The 20,860-nt window shown below is 41.0% G+C and overlaps 1 protein-coding gene across 1 annotated transcript; it reads left to right on the forward strand.

The window, feature by feature from the left end:
* The first annotated feature begins 10,494 nt into the window (after positions 1-10,494).
* GORASP1 (golgi reassembly stacking protein 1) lies at positions 10,495-19,678 on the forward strand. The gene is made up of 9 exons (XM_086614670.1): positions 10,495-10,554; positions 12,773-12,853; positions 13,925-14,128; positions 14,806-14,892; positions 15,244-15,374; positions 15,941-16,082; positions 16,608-16,752; positions 17,090-17,245; positions 17,971-19,678. Exons 1-9 carry the CDS (start codon positions 10,495-10,497, stop codon positions 18,252-18,254), a joined length of 1,290 nt encoding a protein of 429 aa, XP_086470796.1. The 3' UTR covers positions 18,255-19,678.
* Positions 19,679-20,860: the final 1,182 nt, after the last annotated feature.

Consider the following 20,860-nt stretch of genomic DNA (forward strand, 5'->3'; position numbering starts at 1 on the left):
TCGACATTGAAGACCCCAGGATGCACACGCTGGTCAGCCTAACCTCACTTGTTGAGAAGGTTATGGCACAAATACTCCTTAAAGTCATTTCCAGCCACCTGAAGGACAAAAAAGGTGATTGAGATCAGCCAGTATGGATTTACCAAGGGAAAACAGCATCTGACCAATTTAATTGCCTTCCATGATAAGATGACTGGCTGGCTGGATAGGAGGACAGCAGTGGATTTTGCGCATCATCTCAACTGTAGCAAAGCCCATAACATAGTCTCCTGCTAATCCTTATAGCCAAATTGGTGACATACAGACTGAAAGACTAAATAATAAAGTGAACAGGTGGATCGTCAGGTCAATTGTGCCAATTACCAGTGGCATGCCTCAGGTCAAAACTGTTCAATATCTTTATTAATGATCTGGATGATGGGATAGAGTGTTCTCCATCAAATTTGCAGATATTACCCAACCAGGGAAGAGATCGATACATTGGAGGAAACAGAGAGACGTGGACAGGCTGGAAAGGGGCTGGTATAAACCTCCCGGAGTTTGACAAAGCCAAAAGCAAAGTCCTGCCTCTGGGATGGAGAAACCACATGCAGCTGTGCAGGCTGGGGGATGACTGGCTAGAAAGCAGCTCTGCAGAAGAGGAACAACAAGTTGAACATGAGCCAGCAGTGAGCCCTTGCAGCAAATAAAGCCTACCACGTGTTGGGCTGAATTAGCCAGAGTGTAGCCAGCTGCTCAAGGGAAGTAATTGTCCCTCTCTGTTCAGCAGCTGTTAGACTGCATCCCCAGAGTAGTGTCCAGTTCTGTGCTCCACAATGAAAGGAAAACATTTGTATATCGGAACAACTCCGGCATGCGGTTACAAAGATGATAAGAGGCCTGAAGCCTAAAGAGTTAACCAGCTCACCCTCTTTAGACAGCCTTGGCAGTGACTCAGTCACTTAAACATAGGCTTATATAGCCGCTTTAAGTGCCCCAGAATACCTGGCACGTCCTCTCTGGGCTGACAGTCTGACATAGGGCCTATGTCTAGACATTGTCCTGGGCAATTGGCTCCAGACAGCCCTGCCTGAGCACTGGGGTTGGACCAGATGACCTCCAGAGGTCCTTTCCAACCTCAACCCTTCTGTGATTCTGTGGGAGACCCATTCACTTCTGACGCTTTGAGGTAACTTAATCCAAACACTACCCGAGTTATTTCAGTTTGCTGATGACTGCGTTACCGCTTAGTGGCTATCAACGCAGTTAACCTGCTCCTTCATCAAGCAGCACGGCTTAAACGCTGGAACACTTCCAAGAGCTCTGTTTGTCCAGCAAATACCTTCGCCTACCCACCCAAGCAGTCGTGACAGCACTGGCACCCTGGTACAGTAACGGAGACAAAAGAATTTCTTAGTCTCTGCAAGTCTCAGTAGTAAGAAAAATAAGATTATTAAACACATGTTATGCTATACAGCTATTCTAAACTTAGCTGCACTCTAGAGCTTTGGAAACACCAAAGCTTTCTTTAACAGTGAACATTTATATGTTATTTATATTAAATGGAAATTCTCTCTCGTGAATACAAGAGGGAACTTGAAACACACTAGCACAACAAAATCCACAAAACTGGGTACAGCTAAACCCTTGCCTCTGTCTGGCAACTTTTATGTGTAGAAATATATTTATTTATGCTTCTCCAGGCTTGCAAGATTTAATTCTTTAAAAGTTCTGAAAAGGTGATACTGTTAACAAGGTGATGATCATTTATATATTTTATGTATGATCTTATTGCAGTCTTCCAGTACCTGAAGGGGGCCTACAAGAAAGCTGGAGAGGGACTTTTTACAAGGGCATGTAGTGATAGGCCAAGGGGCAATGGATTTAAACTGAAAGAGGGAAGATTTAGATTAGATATAAGGAAGAAATTATTTACTCTGAGGGTGGTGAGGCACTGGAACAGGTTGCCCAGAGAAGTTGTAGATGCCCCATCCCTGGAAGTGTTCAAGGCCAGGTTGCATGAGGCTTTGAGCAACCTGGTGTAGTGGAGGGTTTCCCTGCCCATGGCAGGGGGGTTGGAACTAGACGATCTTTGAGATTCCTTCCAACCCGAACCATTCTATGATTCTATGATTCTATGATTCTACGATTCTATGATGTACATATGAAAACGCTGTCTTATCATTGTTATAGGGATAACTGCTTTCAGAATTCCTGTTCATGAGCATCCTGTCCATGTCTTCAAAGAGGTATAAACAAGGATGTCTGAAGATCTGGCCAGTTTATTAATAGTTGCCAGTGAAGTGGATAATCTTGTCAGATACACGATCATTCAGGACTAAATTCAACTGCTCACACGTTGGCATCTAGTGTCCCTGGAGAACCCCTGAAGTATCTGAAGTGAGGGTGTGCCTCCTCCTTCCCTTGGGAGCTGCTTTTAAGCTGAGGCTTTACCACCAGCCCCAGCCTGAGCTTCACCACAGCAGTGCAGCAGCTACATCTGCACCCAGTCTCGGATTGTGGCCCTGATCCGGATTTGTTGGCTTAGTCAGCTAGAAGAGGAAGGCACTCAGGCCCTAACACTGATGTCCAATACACTAGGCTGCCACAAATAGCAGTAGCTGTCTAGTCCAGACAAGTGAATCAACCTCTAGCCAGCACGGTCAAAGGAGTCTACTACGCTGTTGATCTGACTTAATGTAGGTGTCTACTTTAGGTGAGCTGAACAATTCTCCATTGCCTAGACCTCCATGGACTATCTTGAGAGCTTTGACACCTAAGGCTCAAGTCATTTACCTGCACATAGCTGTCTTCTGCCATCTGAGATGCCATGTAGTATCTCATCTCGCTATCAGGTACCGTTCCAGAAAGGCACTAGTACCCTGTCATTCATGTGTTATACCAGTCTTGTTCTGATTTCTCAAGTACCCGAAGGTGTCTCAGCTGGCACTGAAAACTCATGTTTAAGCAAATGAATTAGGACATTTGTAGACATTTGTCTGCGTTTGCATTATGTAGACATCTTTAAAAATAAGCACTATTCCACCAAGGACAACAAAACTGCCATCAAGTAGTTTCCAACTCGATGTGAAGTTCACTTTTTTCAAAACAGATCAAGCATTAAAATGCATCTTTTGAAGTAAGTTCAGCATCTTTAAGAGATGGACAAAACCACTTTTTCAGGACAATAAGTGTCTTGTAAATCATCTGCACAAGTTGAAGATTAAATTAATCTCTTCAAGAAAATGCAGTTTAGACAGGTTTGATATACTAGATGCTCTTCCTCTCTAATCTGTCCTCAGTAATGCTTAGTTCCTATTCCAAATTACTTTGACCAAAATATTACTGCTTGTTTCAGGTCAACTTCTTTGATGATCTTAAAATTTATTACAGGCATGTTATTATACAAATATTTTGTACTGATAATGAGCGAAGAACTAATCTTCCATTAATATTTTTCATAATTCTTCATTTTTAAAAACTGACTAAACACATTCACAGAATTTGGTCTGAATTGCAAGCTTGCTTCAAAGCTTACCGAGTTCAGACGGTTAATATTTGAAAACATTTACTCCTCTTAAATCAGGAATTTGAATGTTTACCCCTTAATAATTTCTGATGAGTTCTACAGAAAACAGTTCTGAAAGAGGCAAAAGATCTTTATTCGCACTACACAATTCTTCTGCTGTACTGAACAATTATTTGTACAATGGGGATGAGAAACCCTTAATTATAAGAGCTACAGCTGAGAAGTGCCTGGTTTTCTCCACTGATTGAAAAAAAGGAACCTATGACTAACTCAGCTGCAGCTTTTTCTACTACCTCTACATATCTAAATGTATTTTAGAAGGGTCAGGACACATTTCTTATATCAACTCATTTACACAGGAACCTTTAAAAAAGACTGATATTGTAAGCAAGCTGTAATCGCTAAGCATACAAAGAAAAATAAACTTTTGAAGTTTACAGTACTCCGCAGAATGTCAGTTCCGTATTACATTGTTTTAGTTCCATTACCATGAATGATAAATGACATTTCTTTCAAAATCCAGTATCTGCAAAAGCTGAATTTTGAAAAGACGTCATATAGGTATCATTGTGTGAAAATGCCATAACACTGCATTATTTCTAGCTGCTTAAAGCCTTATAACAATCAGAATATATTTCTAACGACCTGCCAGTTGTCATGATTTTAACCTTGCATCACCAGTTAGCTAGTTTTTATCACGTACTGACTTTATTATAAAAGGAAAATTGTCTGTTGACAAAGTATTATGGACAATGCGTAAAATATGTCTTAGCCATTTACTAAGGATAATACAATCTTATTTTCACTGACTAACATGCAATTAATAGAATAAAATTTTAAAAGCAAGATTTCAAAAAGTATTTACTAGGACACTTGACAACAATTTTCATCCACCAGTTATGGAGGAACTAGGTTTAATGACATCAATATGCAGGTCAGTAACCTTCGCAGTGTCACAGATGAGACTGGACGGTCCTCTTCATATATTTTCAGGAACTCTTTGAAATGAAGTCTGTTTCCTGTGTAACACAATTCACGAGGGAAGAATAATCGCAGAAAGAAATACAGGAAGAAGCACCTTGAAACTCTTCTTGACTCCTTGAACCTCTTTTTCAGTAGGTCAGGATTCGCCTCTTAGTGGAGCAGTCTGTAAGACCTGTTCAGAAAGCCTTTTAATTCCAGACTTCTTGCCTCTGGCATATGATCACATCAAAGTAATTCCAAAGTTACAACCAAATGTAAGCAGACTTGATGAAACAGTTTTACTCTCAACCTTTGTTTTACTTTCCCACTGTAGAAAAATATAAACATTCCTCCTCATCAGAAAAAGTTTTGGATTATTGTAGAAATACCCACTAAAAAAAAATTTTAAAAACAATGAATTTTCTCAGATTTTATATCAAACAAGAAATGTAATCTAGATAATTATAAACTTAGATATAGCATACATTAGGTTTTGCATATTTATATTTTCTTATATTTGGCCAAAAGCCTGATGATCTCATTTTACTTTTTAAATAGTGAGAAATTCTGTTTTGTTATGGATGAAATACCACTTCCACGCTACCTCTCTAGATCCAGGAGACATTTTCAGCATTCTGTCAAGTCCTTCATTATTTTTATCCATTAGCCATTAAAATATTCTTTCATAATTCATTAGTCCCTGAATATTTCCTGTTTGTTTTCCAGCTCTAAACCAGCTTCACTATCTAAAAAAAATATCCAAACAAAAACGTGCTAAATGTGTTACATTTTTAAAAGTCATGCAACGACAAAAATGTCAAATGAAACAAGTCTCTTAATCCTTGAAACACATAGGTAGGTAACTTTTCAGATTGTGTGACTAAGTCAAAATTGTTTTGCATTTGCCAGATTGGAAGGTAAATTAGTAAATTTTTCTCCTTTAAAGAATTTATCTTTTAAAAATGAATTATTTTTGTACAAAGGCACACTGAAAAACAATATACAATTCTCCACTGATACAGAATGTAAATCTCCCACTACCTTGTACGGAACCTCAGCTCAGTCCCAGCTGCTGGGGAACTTTGGGTCGCTCTCATGTGAGCTGCAAGTGTTTTGTGTCTTTCAGCGTCTTTGTATTCTTAAAATTTATTAACTGTGATGGAAAAAATAGCTACTAGTTTCTGTTCTCTAGTGTCTGAAATACTCTTGTGCTGATGTTCCAGAAACACCTAAGCAACTAGTCAAAATAAATCTCTAGTGCAGCATGGAATCACCTTCAAGGTAGATATATGGAAATAAAACTCAATTTATCATCTTCATGAGAATACTATAATGTGATCGCTACACATTCTGCTGTGCAATGCTGTTGTTCAATAATTTATGTAAGTCTCTGAGCTTCGTATAAGTTGACAAACTGAATATGCAAGCACTGCTTAAGTGTTGAATAAACATGAGCTAAGTTATCTTTCAAAATAAACAAAAATGTGTTACAAATGAATGGTCCAGGTTAGACTAAATTCTTCCAGTAATTCTAGCGACAGCAGCACTATTTTTGGTACTATTCTATTCAGCAAATTAGACAAAATATTACTTAAAACATGCCTACATTTATCCTTGATTTGTTTCGTTCTACAACTCCTTATTTAAACTGGATAAGTGGATGAAACGGTGGGCTGATGTATTGCCAAGTTGCTGACTGCTGAAACTTGTGACGATATCTAAGAGGAAATGGCATGAGGAGAAAAAACCCTTGCCTATGTTTTCATACCTTTTGTGTGCACAAATGAGTTCCAAAAGACAACACAATGACATACAAGAATGGTTCTTTCTGGCTTCTCCTAACTGTAAGATGGCCCCTTGCATTTCACCAGCAGAGATATTGCAGATGGATAGTTGATCGTGATGTTTTTAGCAGTCACTTAACTAGTTACTTGCATAAATTAACTCTGAGTTACCATTTAACTACGCAGTTTGTTTCATTCACATATTCTATCACTAGAGTTATTCTCAGTGCACACACGTGGGTCGGGGCAATCCCAAGCACAAGTACAGGCTGGGTGGAGAATGGATTGAGAGCAGCCCAGAGGAAAAGGACTTGGGAGTGCTGGCGGATGAGAAGCTCAACATGAGCCGGCAATGTGTGCTGGCAGCCCAGAAAGCCAAACGTGTCCTGGGCTGCATCAAAAGGAGAGTGGCCAGCAGGTCGAGGGAGGGGATTCTGCCCCTCTACTCTGCTCTCGTGAGACCCCACCTGGAATACTGCGTTCAGCTCTGGAGTCCCCAACACAAGAAGGACATGGAGCTGCTGGAGCAGGTCCAGAGCAGGGCCACGAAGATGATCAGAGGGCTGGAGCACCTCTGCTATGAAGACAGGCTGAGAGAGTTGGGGTTATTCAGCCTGGAGAAGAGAAGGCTCAGGGGTGATCTTATAGCAGCCTTCCAGTACCTAAAGGGGCCTACAGGAAAGCTGGAGAAGGACTTTTTACAAGGGTGTGTAGTGATAGGACAAGGGGCAATGGATTTAAACTGAAAGAGGGGAGATTTAGATTGGATATAAGGAAGAAATGTTTCACTCAGAGGGTGGTGAGGCACTGGAACAGGTTGCCCAGAGAAGTTGTAGATGTCCCATCCCTGGAAGTGTTCAAGGCCAGGCTGGATGAGGCTTTGGGCAGCCTGGTGTATTGGAGGGTGTCCCTGCCCATGGCAGGGGGGTTGGAACTAGATGATCTTTGAGGTCCCTTCCAACCCAAACCATGCTATGATTCTATGATTCTATGTTTCTTCAACAGCTTTGGAAACAACACGTAAGAGCAAGGAGTAATGACTATGAGCGTTAGCACTGAGAACAGCAGTGTCGAGTCAAACCAAAGCTGCATCCAGCCCGCTCTCGACCTGCAACAGCAGCTTTAAAGCACTTAGCAAAGACCAAGATTGGGACGAGTGTAGATGGCACTTCCTTCGGACAGGCTCCCAGTTTTCAGATGGCTTCAGCGCAGGAAAGATCTTGTGTTGTGTTGGTTTCTGTGCACTTACTGGCCCTCCTCAGGTTCTTCTTCAGTGAACTTGCCCACTGCTTCCTTGGGTCCAGATAAACTCTTGGCATGGCAATCTCCTGTGGTAGAGAGTTGCAGAACTCGATTAACTGTTACATGAAAATTCACCTCCTTTTTCTTACTTTGAATGTGTGCCCTCATAGTGTCAGCAGTTCCCTTGTTATTAAATTGAAAGAGAGCAAACATTCAACTCCTGACTACTCTCCCCATAGCATAAATGGTTTTATAGCACATTTTTTCTTAAATCGTCACTCTTCTAAATGGAAAAGCTCTGGTTTACTTACCACTCCACAAGTGGTAACCAGTGATACCTTTAATCATTGCTGCTGCCCTTTTTCAAGCTTTCCCATTTCTGTTTTTTGTTTTTTGTTTTTTTTTTAATGGAAGGACAAGATGTGGGAAAACTATGAATTTATACAGTAGTTCAACAATGTCCTCTTTCTTAGTCTCCATTGTTTTCCTGAGAGTTCTTACTAGTGGATTTGCTTTTTGGCTATTTCTGATTTCTGAAATGATACTTTGCAAACTCTAGATCTCACTTCAGACTTGCTGAACAGCTCAAAGCCCACTATCTCACAGGTGGAATTAGTCAGGATTTTTCCCCACATGTATCATTTTATGGTTTTATTTATACTTAATTATACTTGTGGGTTTTTATTGCCCACCAAATGTTCTAAGATCCTTCTGCAGTTCTGCAATTGCTCTTTAGTTTTGCTATTCTGAATAATTCTGTGACGTCGGTATATTTTGCCATCTCACTGCTTATCTCTTTTTCCAGAACTTTTAGAATATATAGAAAAGCAGAGTCTAGCTGTGGTTGGTTTTGTTGGTTTTTTTTTATAACTCTTTGTATGATCTTTCCAAGCAGTAATCATTCATATCATAAAGATAACTTACAGTATTGCTGCTTTGTTTCCTTCATAAGCTCTTGATAAAGCTTTGATAAGGGATTTTTTGAAATCAAAACAACTGGATCGCTCCTTTCTGTATGTTTGTTAATGCCCTTAGGATCTCCAATAAATGTGTGAGACAGGACATCCCTTTATCAGAGCCACGTTGACTGTTCCCAGGAACATAGTACTCAGGTACCCACTAAAAATATTATTAATTATAGTTTCTATTACTTTGTTGACAGAGGCTTACAGACCTCCTCTTCAGATCTCAAATAGAATCCTTTTTTAAAACCAGAGTATTTGCTACTCTCTAGTCCCCTGCAGCAAGAAGATTGTAGGCGTGCTATCTCATTCCTGAGTCTCTGTGAAGAGATGGGGTAAGCACCACCTATTCCTGCAAACTATTGCTGTTCATTTTGTCTGTTCCATCGTCTCTTTGATCTTCACCTTAATTTAAGACAATTTAAGCTCTGACGAGATCCCCACAAAGAAAGGTTTGGGGATGGGAACTTCCTCCCTGTCTACCATGGTAAACACAAATGCAAATAATTCCTGTAGACTTTTTTTGCTACGGTCTTGTATTTTCTGGGTATTCATTTTATACTGGGATCAGACTCTCTTCTCTGGCATCTATTTTTGTTATGTCTGAAGAAAGATTTCATATTTCTATTACGTGTAGAGATACAATTACATGGCCAACAATGCAGTTCTTCATTGACACACCTGGCATAAAAGACGTTCTTAAGAAGAGAAAACAAAAAATATAATTATGTGATAACATTCCTGAATATGTAGCAGGAAACACAGAAATATGTTTGACACAATTTTGGTTTTCCTGAATAATTAAATGCAGTTCTACCATATGCTCAGTGAATGCGATGAACGGGTCTGCAATCACAGCTTAGAGCTAATGCTGGAAAAAAGTCACTTAGAAAGGCTTCTGAGAATATCCTAGTCTTTCTTTGGAAAAAAATGAGCCATTATGTATGGCTTTCAGCATAAATGGTTACTGAAGTGGCAGGGAATTTAAGAGTTTTACTTGGAAGGCAAGGCAGAGGATGGAGAAAGCAGCTTTTTTTTCTCTTCTGTCTTTTACATCTCACCCTTGAATCACTGGAATTATGTGGATGGATCCTTCGGAAACATGACATCTCAGAGGTGAGAGCAGTAACTACCGAGGACTTTTACTAAAATGGATACTTGTATTCTGTAATGAAAGTTCTCAAGCAGGAAATACAACTGGCACTTTAACCACACTAATATGATAATGCTTCAAATTATTCCTCTCTCTTTGAAAACTTTCAGAACTTTTCCATTAATGAATTAAAGGCGGAATCAGAAGAATTAATCCTAAGCAAAACAGCGTGGAACAGGTATGAAATTTCAGGGGAATGGAATATTAAGTTTATAGTAAGTAGCAACTATTACAGCAATGATAATAAATAATAATTATTACAGTAATATTATTTATTAAGAACTATTATTTCTTAATAATTGCCTACACACGAGGCTGCCTGTGTCTCGACAAGCAGCAACTGGTTTGCTGCTCCGAAGTCTGCGAACGGTCTGAGCTGGCGGAAACGCTTTTCTGGCGCCTAACGCCCGCCACGCGCCGACGGAAAGGGCCGGAGCAGGAACGCCCGCCCTGCGGACACGTGGGAATTCGGTACCGGGAAAAACCAATAACCTCTTTCCGGATGACACCACCGGGGGTACGGTTTGCAAACGGCTCTCAGTCGTGTTTTACAGAGGTTTGTACGGATATACGTGAAAAACAAACAAACAAACAAACAAACAAACAAAAAAACACACAAAAAAAACCCCAAAACCCAAGGAATTGATCAGCGAAAGCCCGGGAGCCCCCGCGGCGCGCGCCCCGCCCCCTCCGCCGTCACGCGCCGCGCCAGGCCGGCAGGGAGCGCAGTCGAGCCGCACGCCCGCTCCTCTTCGCCGCGTGGCGGGCGCTGCGCTCGGCGCTCGCTTGCTCAGGCCTGCGGCGCCCTCAGCGGAGGGAGCGGCGCGGCGGCCGATGCCGGTCGGTGCCGCCTGAGCGCCCCGGCGGCGGCGGGCATCGGGCATGGGGCTGGGCGCCAGCGCCGGGGTGCCCGGCGGCGCCGAGGGCTTCCACGTGCACGGGGTGAGGCGGCCGCCGCGCCCGGGGGGCGGTTTCTGCGCAGGCTGAGGGGCGGCGGGCGCTGAGGCGGGGTCCGGCGGGGCGCGGGGTCCTGCTGCCCCCGCGGCGGCCCGGGGAGGCCGAGCCCGGTGCGGGGCGGCGGCCGTGAGCTCCCCGGTGCGCACCTGTTGGCTCCTTCCCGGGAACGCCACGGCGGCAGGGGAGGCCGGGGTTTAATTCCCGCTCCGGCCGGAGTTTTCCCGAGGGACCGCGTCTCGCAGCGCTGTACGGAGGTGCGGGTTTGTTGTAACGCCTCCGGCAAAGTGTCTGCACGGCGTTGGTTTAAGCGCGTACCTCGGAGCTTGCAGATGGAATCTCGGAATGGTTTGGGTGGGAAGGGACCTCAAAGATCATCCAGTTCCAACCCCCCTGCCATGGGCAGGGACACCCTCCACCACACCAGGTTGCCCAAAGCCTCAGCCAACCTGGCCTTGAACACCTCCAGGGATGGGGCAGAGGTGTCCTTTCGTTTAGTTGATGTTCTTCTTCCCTGAAATAAGAGTGGAAGTGTCATTGCCACGTGCCGCTTTCAACTTTACCATCCTGAACATCGCCAGATGTGTTCAGGGTACCAGTGTTGCCGTGTAACTGCTTTCGTCTGTCTCCTTAACTGAGGTGGCTCCATCAGAAATGGCTGTTGGTCGTGAAATGTCTCCTCCTTTTATATGAAGTGCAGGATACTGCTCGATTTTCTGTGCTGGAGAAGGATTTTGGTGACCTACGGTATGCAGGAGACAAAGCAATTTTTTTCTCCGGGGGATTCATGCAGCTTTTGATATGGTGTCATTTTGAAAACCAAATACTACAGGCTTTTTTTTTTTTTACAACTTACGGCTTTGTGTGGGAAACCGTATGGCTTTTAGACATCTGAGCAACATCACGAGCTCCGTAATAACTTCCATGTACTTCTCTTTGTGTATGTTTTCATCCTGGACATTGCGTTACATGTTTGTTTCATTGTAAGGCTTCTTGTATTTTATTTAGAATTGGGATGTGCGGTAAACTTTTTTTACCCTTCAGCTTGGTTCAGTATAAGCTGACCATTTGCTTTGGATGCAGTTCAGGGTTGTAATGCAAGTTAATGCTTCCTACTCCAGTTGTAGTTACAATGGTCAGTCTTGGCTGTTTAATAGTAAAACATGGCTTTATTTGGCTCTAAAAGCCTTTGCTGAAGTAACTATCCTATTACATATGTTTTATAACTGGCACAGATAGTTATGCCAGTAAAAGCCCCAATACAATTTTATTTCAAAGAAATACTAAAATATAGTTTGGTAACACAAGCCCAAATATAAGAGGGAGCATTTTTAGCAATGAACCTTTTAGTTTGGATGATGCACGGGTTCCAACTTAGCTCTTACATTGCGGGGTGGCTTTCAGGAGTCGAATATGTTGCAGGTTATGGGCTGTTCTGCTGGGTTCACAAAAAGTAAAGTTACAGGCAGCGTGGCCTGTTAGCGTGTTTGCAAGGGGTCCCTTCATATTATGTTGCTTTGTTAGTATACCTTGAGTATACTGTACTCTCATACACTGCGTGTATCAAGTTCTGGGTAATTTCTGGTAGGATTTTTCCTGGTATGAATTCATTTTATTTCTTTCTTACATGTGTTTTATGATAACTTGCTTATAATGAAATGGACATGTTGCAACTCTGGTTTCTTATGAGTCCTTTGTAAGTGGTGGCAACCTTCTGGACTGGTACTTGTGGTTAGCCATGTGTCTGTAGCTTACTCGTACGAGTTCCTCTTCTAAGGTGCTGTAAATTGTGGGAACCTAACTGTAAATTGTGTTCGTGTAAAAAATGGCTGTGGTGTAATTGCAGGCTCTCGATGTGCTCAGGCTATTAGTAGCATGGAAGAAACTCTTGAAGCAGCACTTTGAAAACTAAGCACTTCTCCAAGCTCTTCAGTGTTTAATAATTCTGTGCTGTGCATTCTGAATCACAATACTTGTTTTGTATGGGGTTCAAAACCTGTTTTTTGCAGCTTAATTTGGACACTTGTTGTTCATAGGTTTATAAAAGTAGGTTCACAGTTGTGGACTGCTTCCCGAAGTCTGTCCTTTGGTATCTCATCCCTGGCTCAACTCAAAAGCAAATATTGAATCAAGTGTAAAGATTAACAGTGTCTCTGAACGTAACTGGAGATCAGTGTATAATAAAAATGAAACATGTGTTTTGCAGGTTCAGGAAAACTCCCCAGCTCAACAAGGAGGACTGGAACCTTTCTTTGATTTCATCATTGCCATAGGACACACTAGGCTTGTAAGCTTTCAATGATTTTATTGGTGTGGTTTTGTTTCCCCTGAATGAAATGTGAGTGTTGCAGTGATGAAAGGTAGACACCAAAGCTGTCGCGGTAAAGAAAACTTTCCATATTGGACATTGTATATGGCATTAAAATGGCAAAGTAAATTTGGTGGTGTTCAAAGACTTCTCTCTGGTTGGATCCAAATTTGAGGAAGGAGTCTTATTTATGCCTTTAGTCAGCTTAGCTTCTTAACAGATTTAACACAATGTTTATTATATTAGTCATTCATGCGTATTTTCTGCCACAAGGTGAATATTGGACTGGTGAGTCAATGGTAAGAGCTCAACATTTGTTTAAACAAACTGGTTTCAACATTTGATACACCATGAAAAAGAATCATAGCCTGCCTGCTTATGCTTTTAGACTGGGAACACAGTGCCTGTATGTTGAGTTATGAGAGAAAAGGTGAGTTTTGGTTTGGTGGGTTTTTTTTTTGCTTTAAAGGCTCACAGCTTTGGCTGTACGCTTCACCCTAGCTACACACAAGCTGAATCCATGAAGTTTGTCTTGCATTTATTAGTGGAGGTATCTTTCTGCAAGTGATTGTTATAATAGTAGATTTTGGTGGAAGATCATTTAATCTTTTAACATGACAGAAATAATGAAGAGTTCTCTAAGCTGCTCCCAGATCATCTGTCCTTTCACAGTCGATTTGCAGTGACTCTGAAGGGTTACTGAATAAGGACTGGGATCAGGGGCATGAAGTAAAATGTTGCTGCTTGTTGTTAGACTACGTAGTTGAGATCTAATATTGCTGGTATTTAATAGCAGTTATGAAGAACAGGAATGTAAGCGATGAAACGGGGTAATAGCGAGTCCTTACGTAAAGGGACGTGAGCTGACAGCACTGACTTCTTTCTAATAAACGAAAAGTGAACTGCTGGGACTGATCATGAAACACAGAGCCAGCTCAATGTTTGACAGTTTTGGTTCTTTGTGTTCTAATTCTGCCACAGGCATGACGTCTATGATACAGGTGCAAATAGAAATCATATTAATCGTCTCTCTCTTTCTGCGCTCTACAGAATAAAGAAAACAATATGTTGAAAGATCTGCTGAAGGCAAATGTTGAAAAAGCAGTGAAGCTGGAGGTGTATAACATCAAAACAATGAAAATGAGAGAGGTGGAGGTGATCCCCAGTAACATGTGGGGAGGACAAGGTCTCCTTGGAGCCAGCGTGAGGTTCTGCAGTTTCCAGGGAGCCAATGAACACGTGTGGCATGTTTTGGTGAGACAGAATTCTTCAGTGGCTCATTCATACAACCTTGTTTTGAAGTAACTTGTAAGGAGAAGTACGATACAGATACAATACACAGGAGAAGGGAACACAGTCTTCAAGTTTGAGCTGTGTGAATAGGGACAAGTAGCACGTGACTGGTCATGTTGCCTGTTGCTACAAAGAAAACTAACTCCATCCCAACCAACCCACTCTATCCCAGTCCCAAACAGTGTGTGATGGGGAGAAGGTTTTGTCACCTTATGGTCAAGAATCAATGGCAAAAGCAAAAAGGATTCTCACTCAATAGATGTCTCTGTGTTGGCTAAACTTCATCAAAGTAATATTAGTGTTGCAAAAAGCACCAAAAATATTTTAAGAGGGAGAGTAGAAGAGCCTAGGAAAGACTGACGTGATCTTTTGTTATGTTTCTGGTTGTTTAAATAAAGAAATATAACTTCTCAACATCTTCAGAGTATCCCATTTTGCATTGGTAGCATCTCGAACTTTCTTATTCAGTGTGTTTTACAAGATGTCACACCTAGACGTAGACTGCTCAAGGTCTTCTGTTTTGTCCCGTAAAGGAAGTGTTCTTTTCTTCTGTTGTTTTCGGTGTCAGGTTTCCTTTGTGATCTTGGGGTAGTTTGTCCTGCTGTAAGTGCACGTGACAACGTATCCTTCTTTCACAGGATGTTGAACCTGCATCTCCTGCTGCTGTAGCTGGTCTCCAGCCCTACACTGACTACATTGTTGGATCTGATCAGGTTCTTCAGGAGGTAGGTGTTCCTTCAAGCAATGATTGTCTTCGTGCCTGCCAAATGTATGTTGTAGAGTTTGTTCTTTTAAAGAAAAATCTAATTGCACGTACATCAAATGTATGGGGATATTTTTGAGGGGATTTGGGGAGGTTGATGTTTATGACAGATACTTTACGGTTGAGGTAAACATCTTTTTTCAATCTGGCAATAAAATTTGCCCCTAAAGATCAAACTACACTAGTGAGTTTTAGTCTCTGGGTTTTTAATACCCGATGTTGAAGTAAGTAACTGTGTAAAATGCTAACTTGCTTCCAGCTCTTTGTCTTACACATTCAAGTGTAATAACTACTACTTTTTGTTTTTTCTTAGTCAGAGGATTTCTTTTCACTGATTGAATCCCATGAGGGGAAGCCACTGAAGCTGATGGTTTATAACACTGAAGCAGATTCCATTCGAGAGGTAGTTGTGACTCCCAATGGAGCTTGGGGTGGAGAAGGAAGGTACTGATCTCCGGACAGTCACTGGCTGAGGAAAGGTTCAATATTCACTGTAAATGAGCTCCTGTTAAGAGTATTATTATTATTATTATTATTATTATTGATTACAGCTTGTTGTTTTCAAGTTAAGCCTTGTTTTCTTGACACTTGTCACACAAAACTGTTCATCTTTCATGAAAAAAAATAGCTTGGAATTAGGAATGTTGTGGATCTAATCCTGTTTGAGCTGAAACCAATGGCAAAACCTGTGTTGACATCCCCAGTAGAAGAGTCTCTAGCTACGTTCTCACAGTCAAAGCAGTCGGTTACAGCAAGAAGAAAATCCAGATCGGGTCAGATCATAAGTTTTGTAAAGATATAAAAAATAATTAACTGAAAGCTAAGCTATCTATGGCTCAATGGCAATTGCAGAGTGCTCCTTGAGCACTGTAAGAGAAATGATTCTTGTAGGTAGGTGTTTCTTGCTGTAGATTAAAGACCCAAACTCTTTAAAGAGTCAAAATTTAAAACACTTACTAGCTTTGTTAAGAAGACCTTTTTTAAAGTCTTGTTTTACTTTTCTGGTACAGTTTAGGATGTGGTATTGGATATGGCTATTTGCACAGAATTCCAACACAGTCTACAGTAGCTAAGAAGAAGGCAGAAAGCAAACCACCTTCGCCCTTACCAGAAGCTGGAACTCCAGTACCATCTACTAATGGTTACACAGAGGTACGCAAGAAAGAAGTTCGCATCTCTGGCACATTCTCTGGAGTTTCCAAATTTTCTACTTGTTGTAACGTTGGTAATACAGTATATTTGAGCGCAGGATACAATTTTGCTTGAATGAAGTGGAGTTAGGTGAAGGGAAAGTGAGAGCTGGTGATGCTGAGCAGATGACAGGTCACCCGTGTTGGCTGATACAAATTTTTGCCAAATATTTTCTTCCTGTTTTGAAGACTTGCATACAACAGCTGTGTCAGTCAATACAAATCCCATTAGAATACCCTGCTTACTAGGAAATAAAATACACCTGCACGAATTAAGTATGGACTGTTCCAAGAATTTACTGGCTTTAAAAGAGGCTACATTGGAACACGTCCCGATCAGTGGCTTGACTGTCAGTTTTAGCATCATAGGTTCTCTCCGAATTGGTGTATTTGGGGACTGAGGCAGAATGCTTTCATAGGAAGGTCATCTTTAGGTGAAGCTTCCAGTATAATAAAGATGCTTTTCCTTCTTATTGTGTTATTCCAGACTCCATTATTGGCACCTACTTCTCAGAGTGACAACTCTGATATAGTTATGAACTCGGATCATTCCACAGATCAAGAAATGAGTGGCTATTCACCAGAAAGCTCACTTTCTCCTCCTCCCCCTCTGCAGAGAGTTATGGATCCAGGTATATTATCTGAGGTGTTTTTTCAACAATTTACAGCTAAGTAAACTAACAAGGTCTTAAACAAGTTTGAGATTTAAATGCAGAACTGTGACCATTGGTGGTTGTTTTCCTTAAAGTTTCTTACTTCAGTGGATTTCAGACCCGTAGAATTTGGGTACTGTGAGCCTGACTGAGGTTAACATTCTGTAAAAGTCTTTCCACCGATGTCAGCTAACTTTTAGGTTAAATTTATTTGCGTTTAGCTGGGAGGGCACGTCACCAACTTCAGTCTGGATAGAACATGTCTTTTTGAATCTAGAATTTTGTGTTATATCTAAAACAGCACTTTCTCCTTCAGGATTTCTAGATATGTCTGGTATTTCATTTCCTGAACTAACTGACTTAACAAAAGTGCCCAGCATGTCTTCATCTGCCCCCTTCACCGTGCCAGCAGCAGATGCTTTAGTAGGCACTGAAAAGTTAACATTGAACAATGAAGCTTCTGCTTATTTTGGTAAGTGAATTCAAGATTTCCTTTAAGCCTCTGACCTGATTTCTGGAATGGCTCCAACTCATACCTGCATTAACAGTATTGTTCTTTTTGGAAATAAGCTGATTTTAAGAAAAATCAGAAAGAGGATGGGCTAAAATGAGATGGGAAAAGTAGCAGAAATCAGGTATAGAAGTGGACAAAAATGAGTAAGCTTTTTTATAGAATTAAAAAAGATCTATAGATTATAGAATGTGTGTCCTTGTCTTTAAATGAAAATGTTGATGATCCAAATTGAACTGACCTTAAAAGTAGGTATTTCTAAAATCAGTGTAAATGAATTTTTGTACCACAGCTTGTCTTCACAGTTGTAAAGTAAAAATGAAATTGCAGTCATCTTCATAGTGACTTTTCTATTAAAAAAAATAAAAATCTTCCCATTATGGATGCCTTTCCCTTTTGAAAGGTGGTGTGGGTAAGAGCTGTAACACAAAATAAAACATCCCTAGCATGAGAATATAGCAGACCAAATGGTTCGTGGTCTCTTAAAAACCTACTTGCACCATCAGGTTTCCTGGATTTGGGGAGAACTGAGTAGACACAGCCCACATACTTGGCAGCTTTGAATCTGGTTATGTGCCTGTACGAGGTATCTCATTCAAGATGATTTTCTAGACATATGGTAACTAGAGGCACTGTCTGTTAGCCTGACAGTTTTTGTTTTTTTACAAACTATTTCCATTTCCCAGAACATGCCACACCTTTGGACCCTGAAGATGTAACCGTGTATTCTGAAGGCTCAGTCAAGCAGCCCAAGTTGGATGACCTACTGTCTTCAATTCCACCTTTACCTTCTTTTGCTCTTCCTAATGAAATTTCTTCAAAAACACCACTAGGAACTGATCCCAATAACCAAGAAGCAAAGCTGCTCTCAAGCAGTATTGAAAGCTCGTTAACCACTCCTGCGGTGAAACCAGGTGATGAACCAGCATGTGAACAGAAAAAGGAAGAAGCTGCACAAGATTATGAGTGAAATAGATGGTGCTTTTGTTTACAGACTGCCAAATGCTGCAATACTACAGCTTGGAATATTTTTCTGATCTTGAAAAAATAACAGTTATTCTATTTTGTTAGTGTAGACAATATTATAAAAGAAGTAATATGACACTCATATCCTATTGCCTTTTCCAATCATTGTTTAATGGATTGATCTGTGTTCAAACTTCGAATGCTGTCCAGAATCACCAAATTAATGGAGAAATTAATGCAGAAACAAGTTGGAGTCTGGCAAAACATCAAGTTCCTGAATTCACATTTGCCTACAAGTGCTTCTGAATGTATTTATGAGGGCACTCTGCCTGAACAGTGACACTTAATGATGATTCTCTCAGTATGACTGATGGCATGAAAAAAAAAAAATTATGATTTTGATTTGCTGGAAAGTTTTTCTAATGGTACACGGCAGTTTGACAGGCCATGTGACTTTCAAGGCATTTCCTACCCCAAGATATCTTTATTCCTACTTACTACTCTGCAAACTGCTATTTTTCTTGTTTTAGGGTCCCCTGTCTGTAACAGCATTAATGTACCTTCTCTACAGCTACTTTTGCAGGAAAGGAAGTACCATATGGTTTGAACATATAGATAGGACAAAATCGTGTGGGTGGGTCCTGTCATTCACTTCAGCTCTTCAAGTGTGGTCTCACAGTTTAAAAAAAAAAATGCAGGGGAAATGATGGTTATTTGACATAAAATCATCTTTGACTTAAGTCCGGCCTGTGTGTTTTCAGGGTGATTAACCTTTTCAGTGGAGTGGAGTATGTTTTGGTTTCTGTAGTGACAGAGAAATAGCTTTTCTTGAGTTGTGCTTCTCCATCTACCCATTTCTGGTTTTATACAACTCATTAAGACATGGGGATAGAACACGTTAGTGCAGCAACATCTCTTGCTTTTGCAGCTTTTTTATTTTGTTTGTACTTGTCCTCAGATAGCTTCTGAATGTAATAGTAAACACAAAAGAAACACGGGTGTTTTTATACCCCTCAGGGCAGCGATTTATCGTAGAATTTTAAAGCTGCTGATTGGGAATCACTTCACTAGAGCTGGTACGGTTATTGAGGTGAAAATCCTTCATAAATTGAGAGAATGGAGTACAAGGTTAGGTGTGTGCATAAGCTATGAACTAGAGTATGCTCATTTAGCATAGTATTGTCTAATTTCCTTTTCCCTGTGTCCTGAGCTGTTTCTCCATCGTGCTCCATGGAGGTCAGTAAGTGAAATGCCAGACTAAGCTGAAATCCAGTAACAAGGACACTGGATGGGGAGTTTGGGTCACAGGGATTTGCCCGTGACAGCTCAGCTTCAGCAAAATGGGTGCAGGCAAAGTTGCAACATGAGGTCTTCAGATGAGCGTACTCTGACATAAAACCTGTCCGTAGTGTTCTTTTATCTCTATTTATCTCTTTATCTCTCTTGATTTAACCTTAAATACTGTTTTCTCATAAAATACAGTACCTCTGAACAGGATGGTCAAAGTACTTCTGCTTTAAAGAAGGATGGGTTAAGCCCTAACTGCGGGTAGTAGAATTAAGATATTTGAACTCTAGTCTGCTAAATGGTCTTAATAGTGAACAGATTTTTTTCCTATGTTGTTAAAATAAATTTCCTCTTCTCTTCCCCCAACTGACTGCTACAAGAAGGAACAGCCAAACACTAAAAATAAATGCAATTTAAGCTATTGGTAAGTTTGTTTGATCTCAGAGCCTGATGACTGAAGACATCTAGGTGATGTATTTGGTTTTTTGTGGTTGTTTATTTAGGACTGTTTCTAGTCTCACAACTCTGTCACAACTGTTTTTAAGCTGGTAGTAAGTGATGCTGCACTATAAGCACCCTTTAGAAATTTAAGAGCAGGGAACATCAAAACTCATACCAAATTTCAGCTGTCACAGTAATAAATGGCTTAACACTCCACGGCTGGCTGTGTCCAGCCTGGTTTATGTTAACTGGCTCTTGGAAGGGGAGGTGGGGAGCAGGTTCATGTTTAGGAAGGCTTGGATCTTTTTTCATAACATCCAAATGAACCATGGTCTCAAATACCTGTTTAGAAAACCAAATAGTTAAACCTCTGTGGCAGTAGTATGTATTTTCCTAACCTATAATTTAATCATTTAAATGCTAAATGAGGTAAAGAGTTTAACCTCCTCAAATTCCTTTTCTATTGACAGTTTGGAAACTACCTGTTGAGGTGCCTGAAGCAACCTCCTTGCTGAAACAGAGAAGGAGAAAGTACTCTTTTACTCATGGGTGCAGAAGTGAGAAAGCTGATTAATTTCTTAGGTTTCAGAATGTAACCTAAAAAGAGTGGCAGAATCTCCTGAGAGTGGCTGGATCCAGGCAGGATCCAGTTCTCCTGGGGCCACAGGCCTCCTGCCTTGCCTTCCTGCTGTTGCCGCAAGCGCAGGCAGTGGGTGAGCCATCCTCTCTGATTGACTATGTGCTAAAAACTTGAGTTTGTGATTATCTCACTGCTGCTGCCACCTCGATTTAAGGAAAATTCAGGAAGAGAATGAACTGTACCTCATAATGCCTGTGAACATACACTAGTTCTGCAATAAAAAAGGTAATGTTTTACATTAG

This window comes from Tauraco erythrolophus, chromosome 7 (genome assembly GCF_009769465.1).
Source record: "Tauraco erythrolophus isolate bTauEry1 chromosome 7, bTauEry1.pri, whole genome shotgun sequence".
NCBI lineage: Eukaryota > Metazoa > Chordata > Aves > Musophagiformes > Musophagidae > Tauraco > Tauraco erythrolophus.